A 13029-nucleotide genomic window follows, 5' to 3' on the forward strand; every position below is an offset into this window, starting at 1 on the left:
CCAATGCCCTGCATGCAGTTTTATATAATATATACTGTTCTTTCTACCTGGAAACTTGAGATTGTCCATAGCAACCAAAAAGTGTCCCTTTACATCAAAAGGGGTTTTAGACCAGCTAGAAAACAGCGATAGTAAATTAGAACACTTGCAGAATTGAGCAATAGTGAATCGTTGGGAAATTAATTTTTATTATTATTATATTTTTTTTTATAATTATTTATATTTATTTATTATATTATAATTTATGATTTTGTGTTTCAAACTTCATCATACCCAGGATATCTACTAGACTCTTGTTTGGACAGATTTAAGTGTGTTATTACTAAAAATTACAGGCCTACAATATAAAATGCCAAATTTCTATGCAAAATAATTGTACTGCTTTGAGACGCAAAAATCTGACATAATCATACCACCAGGGAGGCTACAAGATGCACAGAGTGGTTTCCCGAGCACGCAATTTTAAAAACACCAGTGACCCCGGCAGTCAGATAGTGTAAAGGCGTGCAAGTCCTGACAAAACCTCTTGCTTTTTATTAAGTTGTTGAGAAAGTTTGCAGTAAGGGGATGAGTGACAGGAAGGCATCCTGGTTATTTTAAATGTGCTGTCGACCATTTAAATATGGTCCACACTATCTGGTAAGAAGCCAACCTTATCTTATTTAACGGGTGATATCACTGTGGTGATCAGCATTGGATGTTACAACTATCTATTTCTTGGATTGCTTATATTTATTGGATAAGAGCAGCATTCACTTGCACTTGGATATGGGACTATACACCTTATATTTTTTGGGATATTGTACATGAATTACCCGCTTTTTTTTAGATTTTTTAATTTCATGAATTGGGACTAATTATTTGTTTAAAGAATTTGAATATTGGTTTTTCAACACACTAATTTTATTATGTTGGTGATTTTTTATGAAATGTAATCTTGCATTTATTTCACATTTTTGTATTTTATGAATTGAGATTTATATCATTAATTTATATAAGAGTTTTATGCACATTAAGAACAGTATATTTTCTATCATGTTGTATTAATTTTTTTTTTCAAATATAAGTTTTATTAAACCCCAACGAAGTGAGAGATCTCAATAACAGACAATCCGAAAATACAGTATATATTACAAACACTACGAACAATGTGGCAGAGTACGGATAACATTATACATCTGAACATAAATAAAAATGTTCCAGATAGCCCAGGTGTCTGAGTATTTCTCGCGGTTGTGTTGTGCGGTGAGGACCAAGTCCTCCATCTTGTTCAGATCTTCCACCTTCCGCAGCCAACCCGCAATGGTTGGTGGGCACTGTTGCTTCCAGTGGAGCGGTATACATGCCTTAGCGGCGTTCAGTAAGTGACGTTTTAATGATTTTTTGTATTGTTTGATCGGGATTGTTGATAGATGTAGGAGGAAGAACGCTGCATTATCAGGGATCACATATTCAGTGAATTTCTGAGTGATGCGTCGAACCTCCCTCCAGAAATTGTGCAGGTTAGGGCAGGACCAGAAAATGTGGAGCATTGAACCCTCTCCCTCCCCACATCGCCAACATCGATCTGAGGTGGCCGGGAAACACTTGTGTAATCTGGAGGGGGTGAGGTACCATTTTGATAGAATTTTATAATTTGTCTCCTGTATTTTGGTACACAAGGACGATTTAATGGCACAGTTGAAGATTTTTTGTTTTTGTGTCTCTGAGAATTTGCGGTTGAGATTTCTTTCCCACCTATCTAAACAGGGAAGGTGTGGTTGTGTGGAAGGTGTGTTGAGTAGTGTGTACATTTTGGAGAGGGTCTTCACTAGCGGTTCAGTTCCTGCACAATACTCTTCAAAGGTCGTCGGTTGGCGGGAGAAGTCTTGAGGAATAGGGATCGAGTGTAGGAAGTGATGCAATAGCACCGCTTTCCAAATGGGGAGTTGGTATGTGCCTGTCACATCAGTCAGTTCTGGTAAGGTTGGCCAGCGTCCCACTGTCACAAATTTGGCAGCATGATCGAAACCCAAGCTCCTCAGGCTGTCGAATTCAGTGGATTGGAGGCCTGGTGTAAAATTCGGGTGTCCCAGGATCGGGTATAAGGGAGAATTGCTCGAGGTAAGGGAGGATTGAATGGTCACCTGACTACTGTGGCGTAATGTGGTACCCAATAGGGGGTGTGATTTCAGTCCTGAGGGCAGGAAGTCATAGTACCAGAGCGCGCTCTTTAATGGTATGTCAGTTTGAGCTCGCTCTATCCGCACCCAAAGTTTAGTTGTCATGTTGCGTCTCCAATCAAGTATGTAACCTAGATGGGTGGCCTGAAAGTATTGTCTGACATCTGGTAGCGCCAAACCTCCATACTGTTTAGGAAGTGAAACTTGGGTCCTACGTATGCAGGGTTTTTTGTTGGCCCATATAAATCGGGTGAATAGGGCGTACTTTTTTAAAGAATGAGTGCGGTATGTGGACAGGAAGAGCTTGGAATAGATATAGAAATTTAGGTAAGATACACATTTTTTATAAGGTTGCACCTGCCGAACCAGGAATGCAGTCCACTGTTCCAGTTCTCTAGTAGGGAGTGGGCCTTAGTCAGAATGGGAGGGAAGTTCAACTCATATGTGCGTCTGATGTCAGTTGGAATATGTGTACCTAAGTATTTTAAAGCCACTGTCGTCCATGTAAAACGGAAGTTAGCTTGCATAGACTGCATGACGTGGGGGGATGTTGTATTAATTTAACGCCACACTGTTTGATCTATTTATGTCTCAAAGATGTGCCAGTATCGACACAGATTACCGCTACATGATATTGGCCTTATTTCCCTTCAATATATAGCTTAGATTTGACTGAATTTCCTAATTAATTTGATTCAGCCATATCATCATATTGGAAAAATGTTGCAAATAAAAACTAATAAAGACTAATGAAACTAAAATAAAGGACGTTACACATGTTAGAAGTAACTACTGAACTGTTTCACACCTTTTATGAATTTGGTGTAAAAGCTGTAAGAATTGTGTCACAAAGCTGAATTGCCTCCTATGTCTTTAGTCAGTGTCTTGAAAGTCAGTTTCCTCCTTTCTCAAGTATTTCTTATTCTTAAAACCCAACTCTAAGCAAATATTTTTTGAAAGGAGCCTCAGGCAGTGTTAATTTTGGCAGCAAATTTCGATTTAGTTTTAGTCATAGTCTTTTGACTAAAATGCCATTTTAGTTTTAGTCCCATTTCAGTCTTTTGCAAGTGTCTTAGTTTTAGTCATATTTAGTCTACTAAATCTCCAATACATTTTGGTCGACTAAAATCTCCAGTACATTTTAGCCAACTAAAATCATTTTAGTCAACTAAAATCGAATGGGTTTAGTTACATTATAATGCATTATTTAAGCATTTCTCTATAATTTCCAAACTCATTATATACTCCTGGAGTGAAAAATCTAATAGATTATTATTTATGGCATTACGGTTTGAACATGCACTACAGACACAGATTTAGTCATTATATAAGGTCTTTAAGTTTCTTTACAAAAATACAGTTTTTGACAAAAGTGTAATGTTAAAATACAAAAATAAAAAATAAAATCTCTTTGCGTGATGATGCCACCATGCAGAGCACATTTACATGAACTTGTCTGCTTTAAGAACATTTATAATGTTTGGGGGGGGGGGGGTGTTAATGTAATCTTTAGGCCTAAATAGATTTTTTAAGCATTGGAGCAAAAACAGCTCTGGCAGCAAAAGGGTTAATCCTGCACAAATCAGACAGTGTGCTGCTCTCCGGTAGTGGACAAGCCTATTGACAAGGAGCAGGTCCCCTTCAGGAGGCCTCTATATATCAGTATGAAGTGTGAGTGTGTGGTAGTGTGTGAGAGGGTTAACTACACAGCCAAGCCCCCGACATCCTAATAGAACATTCCCCTTCAGGTTGCAGATAACAGCCATTGATCATCTAACCTTCAGCTCAGACAGCCTCCTATCTACAAATGCCAGGCTCCATTGGATCCAGAGGAAGCAGGCGGAGCTCCGTGGAAACCGGAAGTTCCGAGGGTAAACATCCCTGCCTCACATTTTCATTTAATTTTCGTCATAGTTTTCGTCAGTGGACGAAAATGTGGTGTACTTTTCGTTTTGTTTTCGTCACTGTAAAAATGCAGCTGACGAAAATGATGACGAAAACATTTTTGTTAACGAAATTAACACTGGCCTCAGGAGATTAAAAAAAAAAAAAAAGAGAAGCTCTGGCTGCAATACTCACCTCCTCTCTAGCTATGTGCCTTGTAGTACCTTCTCTTTGCATGTCACCAATCTTGTGGGGTGAATTGCATCCAGCAACTGAACACATACAGTAAGTGCAGAGCATCATGACCCCCCCAGGTAAAGTAATAACATCCATACCTTTTCAGCTGACCTTGCTAACTCCACAGCAATGTCTGCTCCTGAATTGCCCAAACCAACAACAAGTACACATTTCCCAGCATAATGTGAAGGATGCTTATAATCTCTGTTGTGCATATACTGGCCTTTGAATTTCTCAATACCTAAAAAAAAACAAAAAAAAAAAAAAAACACACAATAAATATGACAGAAAATCATGCAAATGTTTGAAAGATATCCAAAGTCATTTTATTGCATCACCATTGTTAAAGCAACACAAACAATAGTTATTTTTTATTATTCAATATAAGATTACTTGAAGCATTTCCTGTCATGTTGTGAGTGGTGCCTATCTACCGACAATCTCCTTCCTGGATTCCCTGCATGCTTTGCATCTTCTTCTCTGTTTACTTCCAATTTCTAAGGATTACATATCCTATGGTACCTTGCTGCCTGCAAGTAGCGATGATGTGGTGTGTTTCCTGTACTGATTGTGCCACCTAAAACTCCTCAGTTCAGCACCTCTTTAGTTTGGTGGGCAGGCTCTGTGAAATGCATGACACTAGGGCTGGGACAAGGGGTGGGCAGGAGGGGCAGCTGCCCTGGGCACTGTGGTATCATGTGAGGTGGGGGGCACCACAAGGAGGTTTTGGGGAGGGGATTTGTGTTGGGAGGGGGATTTGGGGGGCAGCAGGAGATAAGAATTGTTTTAGTAGGGGAAATTTTGGGTGGTGTGCTACGAGTGGTGATTCGAGGGAATTTGTGTTGGGAGGGGGGATGGTGGATGAAGATTTGTGGAGGGGTAATTTTGAGGGGTTTGTACTAGAAAAGGTAATGTGGTGGGGAGAGATTTGTGCTAAGAGCGAGAAATTGGGGAGAATTTATGCTGGGGGGGGGTTTGGAGTGGGGGGGTGTGTGCTCAGAGTGGGAATTTGAGGGGTAGGAGGATTTGTATTACGAGGGGCAGGGGATTTGTGCTAGGGGCATATGGGAAATGAGAGGATTTGAGCTGGGGGGCAATGATTTGTGCTGGGAAGGGGATTTCAGCAGGGGGTGGATTTGAACTGGGAGGAGGGGGAATTTATGCTTAGGAGGTAAGCATGCAGATTAGTGCTTATTTTTTTTGGGGGGGGGGGGGACTACAAATTATGAATGGCTCCTCTGCACACTGCTACACTTTTCCAAGCAAACTATACAATGAAAAGCAGGGATATTTAGTTCACATATATTGCAATACATGTTTAGGCTGACCAACTGTGTCAAAGTAATCCCTCTTGTGGCCAGTCCTACACTGCCTTGCCACTGCAAATGCTAAGGTGGACACCATGCCAACATGAGGCATAAAGACCCAAGGTGGGGGAGAGCTACAAGGTTCAGATCTGGTCACTGACCTGCGTTACAACAAAGAAAAGATATACACATAATGCTCATACATCTTGGAGGGGGGGCACAATTTGGCATGTTCACCCTGGGCTCTAGATGACCTTGTTCTGGCATTGCGTGACAAAGCAGTGTATATTCACAAGGCATAGTGAACATGTGGCACTGCAGTCAAGGAAGTAAATATCTGGCATTCATCTAAAAAATATGTTTTCAAACTTCAAGATCATTCAGATCAATAGGAGTAGTCTAGAAATAATTGAAATTCAATGTGGATGTAATATACAGTATGATTAAAAAAAATTGACCAATATACACTTTAACCACTTGAGCCCCGGACCATTATGCTGCCTAAGGACCAGAGGTCTTTTTCCAATTTGGCACTGCGTCGCTTTAACTGCTAATTGCACGGTCATGCAATGCTGTACCCAAACGAAATTTGCGTCCTTTTCTTCCCACAAATAGAGCTTTTGATGGTATTTGATCACCTCTGCAGTTTTTATTTTTTGCGCTATAAACGGAAAAAGACCGAAAATTTTGAAAAAAAATGATATTTTCTACTTTTTGTTATAAAAAAAAATCCAATAAACTAAATTTTAGTCATACATTTAGGCCAAAATGTATTCGGCCACATGTCTTTGGTAAAAAAAATGTCAATAAGCGTATATTTATTGGATTGCGCAAAAGTTATAGCGTCTACAAACTAGGGTACATTTTCTGTAATTTACACAGCTTTTAGTTTATGACTGCCTATGTCATTTCTTGAGGTGCTAAAATGGCAGGGCAGTACAAAACCCCCCCAAATGACCCCATTTTGGAAAGTAGACACCCCAAGGAAATTGCTGAGAGGCATGTTGAACCCATTGAATATTTATTTTTTTTGTCCCAAGTGATTGAATAATGACAAAAAAAAAAAAAATATTTACAAAAAGTTGTCACTAAATGTGGAATTGCACCCCAAAATACATTCAGCTGCTTCTCCTGAGTATGGGGATACCACATGTGTGGGACTTTTTGGGAGCCTAGCCGCGTACGGGGCCCCGAAAACCAAGCACCGCCTTCAGGATTTCTAAGGGTGTAAATTTTTGATTTCACTCTTCACTGCCTATCACAGTTTCGGAGGCCATGGAATGCCCAGGTGGCACAAAACCCCCCCAAATGACCCCATTTTGGAAAGTAGACACCCCAAGCTATTTGCTGAGAGGCATACTGAGTCCATGGAATATTTTATATTTTGACACAAGTTGTGGGAAAGTGACACTTTTTTTTTTTTTTTTTGCACAAAGTTGTCACTAAATGATATATTGCTCACACAGGCCATGGGCATATGTGGAATTGCACCCCAAAATACATTTAGCTGCTTCTCCTGAGTATGGGGATACCACATGTGTGGGACTTTTTGGGAGCCTAGCCGCGTACGGGGCCCCGAAATCCAATCACCGCCTTCAGGATTTCTAAGGGTGAAAATTTTTGATTTCACTCTTCACTGCCTATCAGAGTTTTGGAGGCCATGGAATGCCCAGGTGGCACAAAACCCCCCAAATGACCCCATTTTGAAAAGTAGACACCCCAAGCTATTTGCTGAGAGGCATGGTGAGTATTTTGCAGCTCTCATTTGTTTTTGAAAATGAAGAAAGACAAGAAAAAACATTTTTTTTTTCTTTTATCAATTTTCAAAACTTTGTGACAAAAAGTGAGGTCTGCAAAATACTCACTATACCTCTCAGCAAATAGCTTTGGGTGTCTACTTTCCAAAATGGGGTCATTTGGGGGGGTTTGTGCCACCTGGGCTTTCCATGGCCTCCGAAACCGTGATAGGCAGTGAAGAGTGAAATCAAAAATTCACGCCCTTAGAAAGCCTGAAGGCGGTGCTTGGTTTTCGGGGTCCCGTACGCGGCTAGGCTCCCAAAAAGTCTCACACATGTGGTATCCCCGTACTCAGGAGAAGCAGCAGAATGTATTTTGGGGTGTAATTTCACATATTCCCATGGCATGTAAAATAGGAAGAACCGCGCTAACACAAAAACATATAAGCAGCAGCATATAGTGCGATCACACCAAAATCTAGAGTCCTGTAAAAAGCTGCGCTAAAATTATTAAAAGTTCATATAAATGACATCAAGGGGATTTCTCCAAGTCCTTATTTCAAAGTGAAAACACCACCACCGTGCACTTCTAAGCAGTAGTGACAATCCACCCTAGTAGTAGAGCCTGCTTACCAGATGGCAAGCATAAAAGGGCAAGTGGCTTTAGCCTAGCCAAGGCCTTTTAGCTTGCTGACGCTCCCGGTGTTTTGAGCAATATATCATTTAGTGACAACTTTGTGCAAAAAGAAAAAAAAAATGTGTCTCTTTCCCGCAACTTGTGTCGCAATATAAAATATTCCATGGACTCGACATGCCTCTCAGCAAATAGCTTGGGGTGTCTACTTTCCAAAATGGGGTCATTTGGGGGGTTTTGAACTGTCCTGGCATTTTATGCACAACATTTAGAAGCTTATGTCACACATCACTCACTCTTCTAACCACTTGAAGACAAAGCCCTTTCTGACACTCATTGTTTACATGAAAAAGTTTTTTTTTTTTGCAAAAAAATTACTTTGAACCCCCAAACATTATATATTTTTTTAAAGCAAATGCCCTACAGATTAAAATGGTGGGTGTTTCATTTTTTTTTTTCACACAGTATTTGCGCAGCGATTTTTCAAACGCATTTTTTGGGGAAAAAACACACTTTTTTAAATTTTAATGCACTAAAACACACTATATTGCCCAAATGTTTGATGAAATAAAAAAGATGATCTTAGGCTAAGTACATGGATACCAAACATGACATGCTTTAAAATTGCGCACAAACGTGCAGTGGCAACAAAATAAATACATTTTTAAAAGCCTTTAAAAGCCTTTACAGGTTACCACTTTAGATTTACAGAGAAGGTCTACTGCAAAAATTACTGCCCTCGATCTGACCTTCGCGGTGATACCTCACATGCATGGTGCAATTGCTGTTTACGTTTGACGACAGACCGCCGCTTGCGTTCGCCTTAGCGCGAGAGCAGGGGGCGACAGGGGTGCTTTTTTTTTTTTTTTTCTTTATTATTTTTTTGCTTTTTTATCTTATTTTTAAACTGTTCCTTTCATTTTTTTTTTTTAATCATTTTTATTGTTATCTCGGGGAATGTAAATATCCCCTATGATAGCATAGGTAGTGACAGGTACTCTTTTTTTGAAAAAATTGGGGTCTATTAGACCCTAGATCTCTCCCCTGCCCTCATAGCATCTGACGACACCAAGATCGGTGTGATAAAATGCTTCCCCAATTTCCCAATGGCGCTATTTACATCCGGCGAAAAAGTCATAAAATGCTCGTAGCTTCCGGTTTCTTAGGCCATAGAGATGTTTGGAGCCACTCTGGTCTCTGATCAGCTCTATGGTCAGTTGGCTGAATCACCGGCTGCATTCTCAGGTTCCCTGTTGAGACAGGAGAGCCAGAGAAAAACACGGAAGACGGTGTGGGGGGGGGCATTCCCTCCCACGGCTTGTAAAAGCAGTCTAGAGGCTAATTAGCCGCTAGGATTGCTTTTACATGAAAGCCGACTGCTGGCTGAAAAGAATGATACCAAGATGATACCTAAACCTGCAGGCATCATTCTGGTATAACCATTCAAAGTCGTGAATGGCGTACCTGAAGACAAAAAAATGGTTAACAATAAAGCACAGTAAACGGCAAAGTATAAAAAATTGCATACCTGAAAAGCAAACATGATAAAACATAATAACAATAAAACATTGCAGAATAGAATACAGTAAAAAAGAGCAGAACAATAGATAGAGAGAATAGAGAGAGAGAGAACAATGAAACGACAACTATTTTTTTTTATTTTATATATATATTTTTTTTTTTACACTTTTTTTGTAACTAACTTTTATAACGGTAACCGGTTCCAGGTTCGGGTCTCTCAAAATGCAATGGCATCTTGGGAGACCCTGTGAAAGTGTGCCTAGTCTGTGCAATGCTGTACCCTACGCTAATACTCAACTAGTGAATGGTAGCGTTCAAAACATTCACCAATGCAAAGACCAGGATTGTCAGGACAGGAGGGACAATAATAGCGGGTGTCACGCCTATATACGCACTTGCTGCAGACACAACATCTTTTTTGGGGGGTTTCGTTGGGTAGAGGTACTCGGGAGGACATAAAGAAAATTCCTCTCATGCAGCTGACTGCATTTGGTTGGGGATGTGAATGGGGGAAGTACAGAAACGGTGGGTTCCCAATTAGGAATGGCGAATGCAGAAGGAAGGGCACTATGGGCACGACGGGCCTGTGTTTGTCTTCTTGGTGGCAGCGCGACACTACTTGTGCTTGCCACCTCCCCAGCTTGAACTGCACTTATGGGACTCGCCACGTCACCAAGTGTTACTGCAGTGCTTGTTTGACTACGACCGGGGTGTACTAGGCCGCTGGCGCTTGCCAGTTCAATAAAAAGCTACCAAAAAAACTGTTAGCGATCGCAGGGATCAGGCCTGACTCTGGGAACGCTGCAGTCATGCGTTAAGTGTTTTGTAAGTGACAGTGATCGATCGATACTGCACTTGGGTGGGCTGAGCTGGGCCAGGCGGAGGGGCAAAATGCAGGTGCTAGCAGGTATCTGGGCTGATCCCGCTAACACTGCGTTTTTGGGAACCCTAAACTGCTGGGGACGCCAGTATAGATCTGATCGGATCAGATATTGATCCGTTCAGATACTATACCACTAAGGGAGGCGTATGCTGCGTGCGTGGGTGTTAGCGGTACTGGCGCTAACCTGACTCTGCTTGGGGCTGGTACTTGCCAGTTCACCAAAATACTACCAAAAAAACTGTTAGCGATCGCAGGGATCAGGCCTGACTCTGCGAACGCTGCAGTTATGCATTTAGTGTTTTGTAAGTGTCAGTGATCGATCGATACTGCACTTGGGTGGGCTGGGCCGGGCGGAGGGGCAAAACGCAGGTGCTAGCAGGTATCTGGGCTGATCCCGCTAACACTGCATTTTTGGGAACCCTAAACTGCTGGGGACGCTAGTATAGATCTGATCGGATCAGATATTGATCCGTTCAGATACTATACCACTAAGGAAGGATACGGTGCGTGCGTGGGTGTTAGCGCTACTGGCGCTAACCTGACGCTGCCTGGGGCTGGTGCTTGCCAGTTCACCAAAATGCTACCAAAAAAACTGTTAGCGATCGCAGGGATCAGGCCTGACTCTGCGAACGCTGCAGTTATGCGTTTAGTGTTTTGTAAGTGACAGTGATCGATCGATACTGCACTTGGGTGGGCTGGGCGGAGGGGCAAAACGCAGGTACTAACAGGTATCTGGGCTGATCCCGCTAACACGACGTTTTTGGGAACCCTAAACTGCTGGGGACGCTAGTATAGATCTGATCGGATCAGATATTGATCCGATCAGATACTATACCACTAAGGGAGGCGTATGCTGCGTGCGTGGGTGTTAGCGGTACTGGCGCTAATCTGATGCTGCCTGGGGCGATGCATACCACCGCCGGGCGATCAGGGGGCTAAACCTTTATTCGGTAATAAACGGCGGGTGCCCTGACACTATAAAAAATAAACGAACTAACCAGCGTCACCCGTAACACTTATACGGTGATCAGTGGTGAAAGGGTTAACTAGGGGGCAATCAAGGGGTTAAAACATTTATTCGGTAGTATATGGGGGTCCCTGTCACTATAAAATGCTGACGGCGAACCTAAATATTTACGTCCCAAACTAGCGTCACCAGCGACACTAATACAGCGATCAGAAAAATGATCGCTCAGCGACACTGGTGACTGGGGGTGATCAAGGGGTTAAAACTTTATTAGGGGGTGTTAGGGGGGTACCCTAGACCTAAAGGGGGCTAACAATAACTGACCTAACACTGTAACTGTCACAAACTGACACCAATACAGTAATCAGAAAAAAAAAAAAAAAAAAACCTGCTTAGTGTCAGTTTGTGACGGGGGGGAGATTGGGGGGTGATCGGGGGGGGTGATCGGGGGGGGGATCGGGGTGTTTTGTGTGCCTGGCATGTTCTACTGTGTTGTGTGTTGTGTTTTCACTCACAGTGATGTCTTCTCCCCTCGGCGCTGGAACGGAAACTACCGAGCCGAGGAGAGATGACATCATTTCCTTTGCTGCTGTTTAGCATACAGCAGCAAAGGAATGTTCCCATTGGCCGGCGGCGATCGCGAGGGGGGGGCCACGAACGGATGGCCTCCCCCTCACCTCCGATCACCGGGGAACAAAAGACGACCGCCTCGGGCACCAATATAGCATTAATATACTTCTTTTGCAAAAATAAAACAGCTTTTTATTTATTCTACACACGCTTACCTTACTCTCTTTATGGCTGTTTCAAAACACTGCTCGATTACTTCTGCCTTACTTCCTGGACAGACTTTTGGTCATGACACAGGAAGGACTATTGTTTTTCCTATTCTATTCTTTTATTTTCTATTCTATTCTTTTCTATTATATTCTATTCTTTTCTTTTTATTCTATTCTAATTCAAATTTATTCTGTTCAAAATTCGTTTTTTTTTTGTTTATTCTATTACATTCTTTTCTATCTATTATTTTATTTTCTATTCTAGTCTTTTCTATTTTATTCAAATTCTAAATTTATATTATTCACAATTCAAATTTCAGAAGATGGTTATATTCTTTCTATTCTAGTCTATTCTATTTTTTATTTTCTATTCTATGCTTTAATTTTCTATTCTGTTCGAATTCAAATTTAGTCTATTCCAATGTTGGGAAATGGTTATAGTCTTTCTATTCTATTGTTTTAATTATATTCTACTCTTTTTTATTCTAATTTGAATTTATTCTATGCGAAATTCGAATTTTGGAAGAAGATTATATTCTATTTTATTCTATTTTATTCTTTTTTCAATTATATTCTTTTCTATTTTATTATTTTCTATTGTATTCAAATTCATTCTATTTGAAATTAGAATTTCAGAAGATTGTTATATTCTTTCTATTCTTTCTATTTTATTCTGTTCTATTTTTTATTCTATTCAATTCTATTCCTTTATTTTCTATTCTATTTTATTCTGTTCTTGCATTTTCTATTAGATCCGTTTATTTTCTATTCATTTTTTTTCTATTCTTTTATTTTGTATTCTGTTCTGATACAAAAAACACAGTCACTTCCAGCCTAATAGGTCTTCCAAGGTGTGGAGTAACAGATGTCAGATAAAATGGTGGGAAAAGGTATATATATGGTATCCCAAAACTGGGTG

The 13029-nt window shown here is 40.8% G+C and overlaps 1 protein-coding gene across 2 annotated transcripts in view; it reads right to left on the reverse strand.

The window, feature by feature from the left end:
* The window catches only part of LOC141103547 (flavin-containing monooxygenase 3-like), a 72029-nt gene that overhangs the window by 17104 nt on the left and 41896 nt on the right, over positions 1-13029 (reverse strand). For both annotated transcript variants that reach the window (XM_073593245.1, XM_073593244.1), the window contains exon 5: positions 4382-4524. In XM_073593245.1, coding sequence (XP_073449346.1) covers positions 4382-4524 — 143 coding nt within the window. The remainder of the gene's footprint in view (positions 1-4381; positions 4525-13029) is intronic.

Source organism: Aquarana catesbeiana, linkage group LG07 (genome assembly GCF_042186555.1).
Source record: "Aquarana catesbeiana isolate 2022-GZ linkage group LG07, ASM4218655v1, whole genome shotgun sequence".
In the NCBI taxonomy this organism is placed as follows: domain Eukaryota; kingdom Metazoa; phylum Chordata; class Amphibia; order Anura; family Ranidae; genus Aquarana; species Aquarana catesbeiana.